Source organism: Calidris pugnax, unplaced genomic scaffold, assembly GCF_001431845.1.
Source record: "Calidris pugnax isolate Ruff unplaced genomic scaffold, ASM143184v1 scaffold205, whole genome shotgun sequence".
Taxonomy (NCBI): domain Eukaryota; kingdom Metazoa; phylum Chordata; class Aves; order Charadriiformes; family Scolopacidae; genus Calidris; species Calidris pugnax.
In genome coordinates this window covers 423816-432359 of record NW_015090943.1, presented here as the reverse complement: position 1 = coordinate 432359, position 8544 = coordinate 423816, and the positions used below count along the sequence as shown (strand labels likewise).

General features: G+C 59.8%; 1 protein-coding gene across 1 annotated transcript in view; it reads right to left on the bottom strand.

The window, feature by feature from the left end:
* The window catches only part of CROCC (ciliary rootlet coiled-coil, rootletin), a gene marked incomplete at its 3' end in the record, with an annotated part of 36476 nt that extends 28615 nt beyond the window's left edge, over nt 1-7861 (bottom strand). The window contains exons 1-8 of the mRNA XM_014951869.1: nt 7714-7861; nt 6610-6795; nt 5524-5607; nt 5340-5431; nt 5083-5248; nt 1722-1828; nt 1420-1626; nt 445-541 (exon numbers count right to left, since the gene is read on the bottom strand). Of these exons, the coding sequence (XP_014807355.1) occupies nt 445-541; nt 1420-1626; nt 1722-1828; nt 5083-5248; nt 5340-5431; nt 5524-5607; nt 6610-6795; nt 7714-7848 (1074 nt within the window). The remainder of the gene's footprint in view (nt 1-444; nt 542-1419; nt 1627-1721; nt 1829-5082; nt 5249-5339; nt 5432-5523; nt 5608-6609; nt 6796-7713) is intronic.
* Between the last annotated feature and the right edge of the window lie 683 nt (nt 7862-8544).

Sequence of the window (8544 nt, the reverse complement as noted above, 5' to 3'; positions counted from 1 at the left end):
CTGCATGCATCACAGCTTGGCAAACATCCTACCCCTGCATGCAGCATGCATCCTACCCCTGCATGCATCACGCCTTGGCACACATCCTGCCCTGCCATGCAGCATGCATCATGCCCCAGTGTGCATCACGGGTTAACATGCAGCCTGCTGCTGCATGCAGCATGCATCCTGTCCCTGCACCATTACAGCTTGGCACACATCCTACCCCTGCATGCATCACAGCTTGGCATGCATCCTGTCCTGCCATACAGCATGCATCCTGCCCCAGTGTGCATCACAGCTTGGCACACATCCTACCCCTGCATGCAGCATGCATCCTGCCCCTGCATGCATCACAGCTTGGCATGCATCCTACCCCTGCATGCATCCTGCCCCCTGCCCCAGCCTGCACCCTTGCACCCCCAGACTCATCCCACCCCAGGTCCAGTGGTGCCGGGCGCTCACCAGGTTCCGCAGCTGCAGGGTCAGCGTCTCCACCGCCCGCTCCTTCTCCCCGTCCTCAGCCCGCAGCAGCTCCAGGGCCGCCGCCTGCTCTGCCAGCCTGTGGGGAGACCCCCCCGGGGAGGGATGTCACAGCATCACAGAATGGCATGGGGTGGGAAGGGAGCTCTGGAGATCACCCAGTCCAACCCCCGGCCACAGCAGGGCCACCCAGAGCAGGTCCCACAGGAACGTGTCCAGGGGGGGTTGGAATGTCTCCAGAGAAGGAGACTCCACCACCTCCCTGGGCAGCCTCTGCCAGGGCTCTGCCACCCTCACAGCAAAGAACTTCCTCCTCATGTTGAGGTGGAACTTTCCATGTTCAAGTTTGTGCCCATTCCCTCTTGTCCTGTCCCTGGGCACCACTGGAAAAAGCCTGGCCCCATCCTCCTGACACCCACCCTGGAAGGATTTAGAGGTGTTGATCAGATCCCCCCTCAGCCTTCTCTTCTCCAGACTGAACACACCCAAGTCCCTCAGCCTTTCCTCAGCACAGAGATGCTCCAGGCCCCTCAGCATCTTTGTAGCCTCTCTCCAGATGGGGCCTCCCCAGGGCAGAGCAGAGGGGCAGGATGACCTCCCTCCACCTGCTGATCACACTCTTCCTCATGCCCCCCAGGATGCCATTGGCCTTCTTGGCCACCAGGGCCCATTGCTGGCTCCTGGGCATCCTGTTGGCCACCAGGACTCCCAGGTCTTTCTCCTCAGAGCTGCTCTCCAGCAGGTCCCCCCCAACCTGTGCTGGTTTGGGGGGGTTAATCCCCTCGAGAGAACTTGTTGAACTTCACCAGGTTCCTCTCCACCCATCTCTCCAGGTCTCCCCAGATGGTGGCACAGCCCTCCAGCATGCCAATAACCCCCCGACACTCCATCCCCTCTCCTCCAGGTCATGTCAAACCCCTCCCCAACCCCAAAAAAACCCATCCCACTCCCCGATACCTGGCGTTTAAGGCGGCCTTCTCCAGCTCGGCGTCCCGTTCCTGTGCTGCCAGCTGCTGCTCCAGCTGTGCCAGCCTCATGGCCTGCTTCTCCCGTGCTGCGCCTGCCTGGCTCTCGGCCACCCGTAGGTTGGCCACCAGGTGAAGGCAGGCAGCATGGGCAGCCCTGCCCGCCCGCGACACCTCGTGCCGTAGCTCCGAGAGATCCCTGCAGCCAGAGGGATGGGAGGTGGGATGGGACCTCCAGGAACCCATCTCCAAGGACCACTCCACCACCACCCCCCAAAAAACCCCGCTGCTGACCTCTCGGTGGTGGATTTCATCTCCCCAAAGTGCCTCCTGAAGGCCACCACCTGCCTCCAGAGGGTCAGGAGCCGGCTGTGCTCGTTGCTGAAGTAGGTGTTGAAGGACTGCGGGTGGGATGGAGAGGTGTTGGTGTCCCCCCCACCGTGCAGTCACCTCTGCCTTGCAGCCCCCACCCCACGGCATCCCCACCTCCCCCATCCCTCCCTTTGGTCCCCAAATCTCCATGCAACACCCCCATATCTGCAGCCCTCACCCCCATGGGTCTCCACAGCCAGCAACCCCCCACCCCAATTCCCTTCTGCCCCGCATAAAGAGGGGTAGGGGATGGATCCCTCTGCCTCATGTTGCCCCCCATCATGTGTCACATCCCCTGCACCCCCAAATCTTTCTCTGTGCAACATCCCTCGTGGCCCCACATCCCTCCTGGTGGTCCTGCATCCCTCCCCGGTAGCCCCACATCTCTTTCCATGCCACATCCCTGCATCCCTCTGCCTTGCATCCCTCTCCCATCATGTGTGTGCTGCGCCTGCCTGGCTCTCGGCCACCCGTAGGTTGGCCACCAGGTGAAGGCAGGCAGCATGGGCAGCCCTGCCCGCCCGCGACACCTCGTGCCGTAGCTCCGAGAGATCCCTGCAGCCAGAGGGATGGGAGGTGGGATGGGACCTCCAGGAACCCATCTCCAAGGACCACTCCACCACCACCCCCCAAAAAACCCCGATGCCACAGCCCCTGCACCCCCAAATCCTTCCGAATGAACATCCCCCATGGCCTCATATCCCTCCTGGTGGCCCCCCATCCCTCCTGGTGGTCCTGCATCCCTCCCCGGTGGCCCACATCTACCTCCCCCATCCCTCCCTTTGGTCCCCAAATCTCCATGCAACACCCCCATATCTGCAGCCCTCACCCCCATGGGTCTCCACAGCCAGCAACCCCCCACCCCAATTCCCTTCTGCCCCGCATAAAGAGGGGTAGGGGATGGATCCCTCTGCCTCATGTTGCCCCCCATCATGTGTCACATCCCCTGCACCCCCAAATCTTTCTCTGTGCAACATCCCTCGTGGCCCCACATCCCTCCTGGTGGTCCTGCATCCCTCCCCGGTAGCCCCACATCTCTTTCCATGCCACATCCCTGCATCCCTCTGCCTTGCATCCCTCTCCCATCATGTGTCACACCCCCTGCACCCCCAAATTCTTCTCCAGGCAACATCCCCCGTGGCCCCACAGCCCTTCTGGTGGCCCCACATCCCTCCCAGTGATCCTTCATCCCTCCCTACGTTCCTTTCCAGGCCACATCCTGACATCCCTCTGCCTTGCATCACCCTCCAATCACGTGCTGCATCCCCTGCACCCCCAAATTCTTCTCCATGCAACATCCCCCGTGGCCCCACATCCCTCCTGATGGTCCTGCATCCCTCCCCGGTGGCCCCACAGCTCTTTCCACACCACATCCCTGCATCCCTCTGCCTCTCATCCCTCTCCCATCATGTCCTGCGTCCCCTGCCGCCCCAAATTCTTCTCTGTGCAACATCCCCCATGGACCCACAGCCTCAGGGGGCTTCAATCTCAGCCTCTCCACGTTCCTGCATCCTTTTCCATGCATCCCTCTATCTCACATCACCCTCCCATCACATGCCACAGCCCCTGCACCCGAAATCCTTCCCCATGAACATCCCCCATGGCCCCATATCCCTCCTGGTGGCCCCCCATCCCTCCCTGTGGTCCTGCATCCCTCCCCTCATCCCTTTCCATGCCACATTCCTGCATCCCTTTGCCTCACATTACCCTCACATCACATGCCACAGCCCCTGCACCCCCAAATCCTTCTCTGTGCAACATCCCCTATGGACCCACATCCTTCCTGGTGGTCCTGCATCCCTCCCCGGTGGCCCCACAGCTCTTTCTGTGCCACATTCCTGCATCCCTCTGCCTCCCATCACATGCCACAACCCCTGCACCCCCAAATTCTTCTCTGTGCAACATTCCCCATGGCCCCCCATCCCTCCTGGTGGGCCTGCATCCCTCCCCGGTAGCCCCACAGCTCTTTCCGTGCCACATCCCTGCATCCCTCTGCCATCACGTGCTGCATCCCCTGCACCTCCAAATTCTTCTCTGTGCAACATCCCCCATGGACCCACAGCCTCAGGGGGCTTCAATCTCAGCCTCTCCACGTTCCCACATCTTTTTCCATGCATCCCTCTACCTCACGTCACCCTCCCATCATATGCCGCATCCTCTGCTCCCCAAAATCCTTCCCCATGAATATCTCCCATGGCCCCATATCGCTCCTGGTGGCCCCATATCCCTCCTGGTGGTCCCATATCCCTCCCCAGTACCCCCACATCTCTTTCCACGCCACATCCCTGCATCCCTCTGCCTTGCATTCCTCTCCCATTGTGTGTCACACCCCCTTCACCCCTAAATTCTTCTCCAGGCAACATCCCCCTACATCCCTACATCCTTCCTGGTGGCCCCACATCCCTCCTGGTGGTCCCATATCCCTCCCCAGTACCCCCACATCTCTTTTCACGCCACATCCCTGCATCCCTCTGCCTTGCATTCCTCTCCCATTGTGTGTCACACCCCCTTCACCCCTAAATTCTTCTCGGGGCCACATCCCCCGTGGCCCCACATCCCTCCTGGTGGTCCCATATCCCTCCCCAGTACCCCCACATCTCTTTTCACGCCACATCCCTGCATCCCTCTGCCTTGCATTCCTCTCCCATTGTGTGTCACACCCCCTTCACCCCTAAATTCTTCTCGGGGCCACATCCCCCGTGGCCCCACATCCCTCCTGGTGGTCCCATATCCCTCCCCAGTACCCCCACATCTCTTTTCACGCCACATCCCTGCATCCCTCTGCCTTGCATTCCTCTCCCATTGTGTGTCACACCCCCTTCACCCCTAAATTCTTCTCCGGGCAACATCCCCCGTGGCCCCACATCCCTCCCAGTAGTCCTGCATCCCTTTATGTGCTGCATCCCTCATGCCTCACATCACATGCTGCATTCCACTGCACCCCCAAATTCTTATCTGCACAACATCCCCCATGGCCCCACATCCCTCCTGGTGGTCCTGCATCCCTCTCCAGTGGCCCCACATCTCTTTCCATGCCACATCCCTGCATCCCTCTGCCCTGCATCCCTCTCCCATCATGTCCTGCGTCCCCTGCCACCCCAAATTCTTCTCCGGGCAACATCCCCCTACGCCCCTACATCCTTCCTGGTGGCCCCGCATCCCTCCCAGTGATCCTTCATCCCTCCCCGCATCCCTTTCCACGCCACATCTCCCCATCCCTCTCCCCACCACCTCCCTACCACATCTCTGGGACCCCCCACATCCCCAGGGATCCCCCCCAAACCTCCTCCTCGCGCCTCCACTCCGCCTCCCGCTGCTCCAGCTCGTCCCGTGCCCGTGCCCAGTCGGCCGTCAGCTTGCGGATGTCCTCGCTCAGCGCCGCGTTGGCCACGTTGGCTTGTTCCAGCTGCTCCCGCAGCATGGAGTTCACCTGCACCAGGCTGCTGCTCCTGGGATGGTGAGGGGGGGGTCACATACAGCCAGAGCATCACCCCCGGGGTGGGGGGTGGGTCCTACATCTCCCCAGGGACCCCCACTCACCTCTGCTGCTCCTCTTCCAGCCGGATCAGGGCGTTCTCCAGCTCGTTGCTGCTCTCCTCCTCTGGCTGCGAGCTGCTGGCATCCAGCTGGCTCTGCGGGGACAGCAGCCCCCTCACCATCACAACAATTTGGGGGGATGGGGGGGGATTTCAGGGCAGGGGGACCCCCCGAAACCATCCCTCACCGTCAACCTCTCCTGCTCCAGCTCCGTTGCCTTCTCCAGCAGCTGCTGCTCCACTTCGCCGCATTTCTTCTTATACTGCAACACCTGGGAGGAGAGATGGGGTGGGTGACACCACAGAGGAGGTCACATGGGGTTGGAAGGGACCTCTGGAGATCACCCAGTCCAACCCCCGGCCACAGCAGGGCCACCCAGAGCAGGTCCCACAGGAACGTGTCCAGGCAGGGGCTGAATGTCTCCAGAGAAGGAGACTCCACCACCTCTCTGGGCAGCCTCTGCCAGGGCTCTGACACCCTCACAGCAAACAAGTTCCTCCTCATGTTGAGGTGGAACTTCTTATACTCAAGTTTGTGCCCGTTCCCTCTTGTCCTGTCCCTGGGCACCACTGGAAAAAGCCTGGCCCCATCCTCCTGACACCCACCCTGGAAGGATTTAGAGGTGTTGATCAAATCCCCCCTCAGCCTTCTCTTCTCCAGACTGAACAGACCCAAGTCCCTCAGCCTTTCCTCAGCACAGAGATGCTCCAGGCCCCTCAGCATCTCTGTACCCTCTGCTGGACCCTCTCCAGCAGTTCCCTGTCCTTCTGGAACTGGGCAGCCCAGAACTGGTCCCAGTGCTCCAGATAGGGCCTCCCCAGGGCAGAGCAGAGGGGCAGGATGACCTCCCTCCACCTGCTGCTCACCTTCTTCTTGATGGACCTCAGGAGAAGCCTTCTTGGCCACCAGGGCCCATTGCTGGCTCCTGGGCATCCTGTTGGCCACCAGGACTCCCAGCTCTTTCTCCTCAGAGCTGCTCTCCAGCAGGTCAGCCCCAACCTGTGCTGGTCTGGGGGGGTTATTCCTCCCCAGGTGCAGCACCTTACATTTCTCCCTGTTGAACTTCATCAGGTTCCTCTCTGCCCAACTCTCCAGCCTGCCCAGGACTTGCTGGATGGTAGCACCACCTCTGCTGTGGGCCACCTCTGCTGTGGAGTGCCCATTCCACCCCTTCACCCAGGTCCTCGATGACCATATTGAAGAGGACCAGACCCCGTACTGACCCCTGGGGTCACCAAAACGTCCCTGTGTCCCCCGGGGGGGAAGGATCTACCTTGGCTTGGAGCTTCTGCACCAGCTGGGCTTGCCGCTGCTGACCCTCCTGGTAGGCCTGAAGCTTGCGCTTGTAGGCCGCTTGTTCCTCCTCCAGCAGCCGCCGCAGCTCGATGTTGTGCTGGGCCAGGCTCCGGCTCTCCGCCGCCTCCCGCTCGCCCGTCTCCAGCCGCAGGGTTTGCTCCAGCTGGGGAGGGGGATGCAGGAGACCCCGGGTCACCTTGGGATGCTAAACACCACCCCCACTTCCCCCCCACCCCGGCCAAGCATCCTCCCACCCCACTCGCAGCACCCCCAGCCCAGATAAAGGCATCTCTCCGGGGGGGTCCTACAGCAAAACCCACCTAGGGCTGAAGATGAGACACCCCCTACCCCCCCTAAATTTTGCACCCCCCCTCATTGCATGCACAGTGTGGGGAAAATGTGGGGGTGCTTTTAAAAAGAACCCAACTTGGAGTCCAGGGGTCCAGCAAAACCCCATCCCATCTTGCAGAGGATGAACCGATGGGTAAAGCATCCTCGGCACAAGGTGGGGAAAATTTGGGGTGTTTTTAAAAAGAACCCAACTTGGAGTCCAACTCCCAACCCCATCCCATCTTGCCAATGGGTAAAGCATCCTCAGGCTCAGTGGTGGCCATTCCCTTTGGGGTATTTTCCTGATATTTGCCTATTTTATTTATTTTTTTTAATAACCAGGCACAAAGAGAGGGGCTGCCCACCCCAAAAAAGCCCCTTGATTTGGATCTCCCCAAGATCTCTTCAGCGCTTGGCCGTTGCCCAAAGCCCTTTTTGATTCCCCCGTTGCCATGGCGACGGCGAGGGATGCCGACGCTTCCCGAAAAGCAGCGGGATAAATAAAAAAAGGATGAAGGGTGTGTGTGTGTGTAGAATTCTTTGTGAATCCCACAGAACAAGCCCCAACAAGCCAGGACGGGTCCGGACAAGTTGAGTTGGATGCACCAAAATTCCCATCGATGGGACATCACGGCGTCTCCATCTCCGAGCAGGGGGGAATGCAAAGGAGGCAGCTTGCACTGCTTGATTTTGGGGTTAAAACGGCTGGATTTGGGGGTTAAACTGGGGGGGAAAGGGGGATGGGACTCACCCGCTCGCTGATGGCGTTGTACTTGATGGCCAACTCATCGCGCTCGGCTCGGCTCTGGGCCAGCAGGTCCTCCACGCGCGACAGCTCCTGCTGCAGGATGCGGTTCTCCTCCTGGAGGGACAGCAGCGAGGACATGGCCCCCGCGACGGCGGCTGCGGGACGGGGAGGGGGGAACGGGGCTCAGGACGCCTCCCGAAAGCAGCGGGATTGGGAGCTGGCCCTGGGATTGGGATCCAACCCCGGGATGGAGCCAAGACGCCTTTTGTTCCTTCAACAGAGTTGGGTTGAGCCTTCCCACCCCCACCCCGCGCTCGGCTGTGGACACAAAAAGCACTTTTTTTCCCCCCAGATGCAAATTCTTCGCCTCCTGCAACTGGGAGATGCCGTTTGCAGCCACAAAAAGGCCACAAATTCACATTTGCAAATGGCAGAGCCCACGGCAAACACGCTCGGAGTGGGAAAACCACTGCAGAGTTGTGTTTCCACGGGAAATTCGCAGTTGCCATCACAAAACCCCTGCAAATTTGCAGCTGCGATGGTGAGATGCACGACAGAACTGCACCTGCCATCGCAGGACTGCTGCACGTTTACAGCTGCAATCACAAAACCGCCTCAAATTTGCAGTGATGACCATCAAAGTGCTGCAAATTTGTGTTTCTGATCACAAAACTGCTGCAGGTTTGCAGTTGCCATCACAAAAGTGCTGCAGATTTATAGCTGCAATCATAAAACTGCCTGAAATTTGCAGTGATGACCATCAAAGTGCTGCAAATTTGTGTTTCTGATCACAAAACTGCTGCAGGTTTGCAGTTGCCATCACAAAAGTGCTGC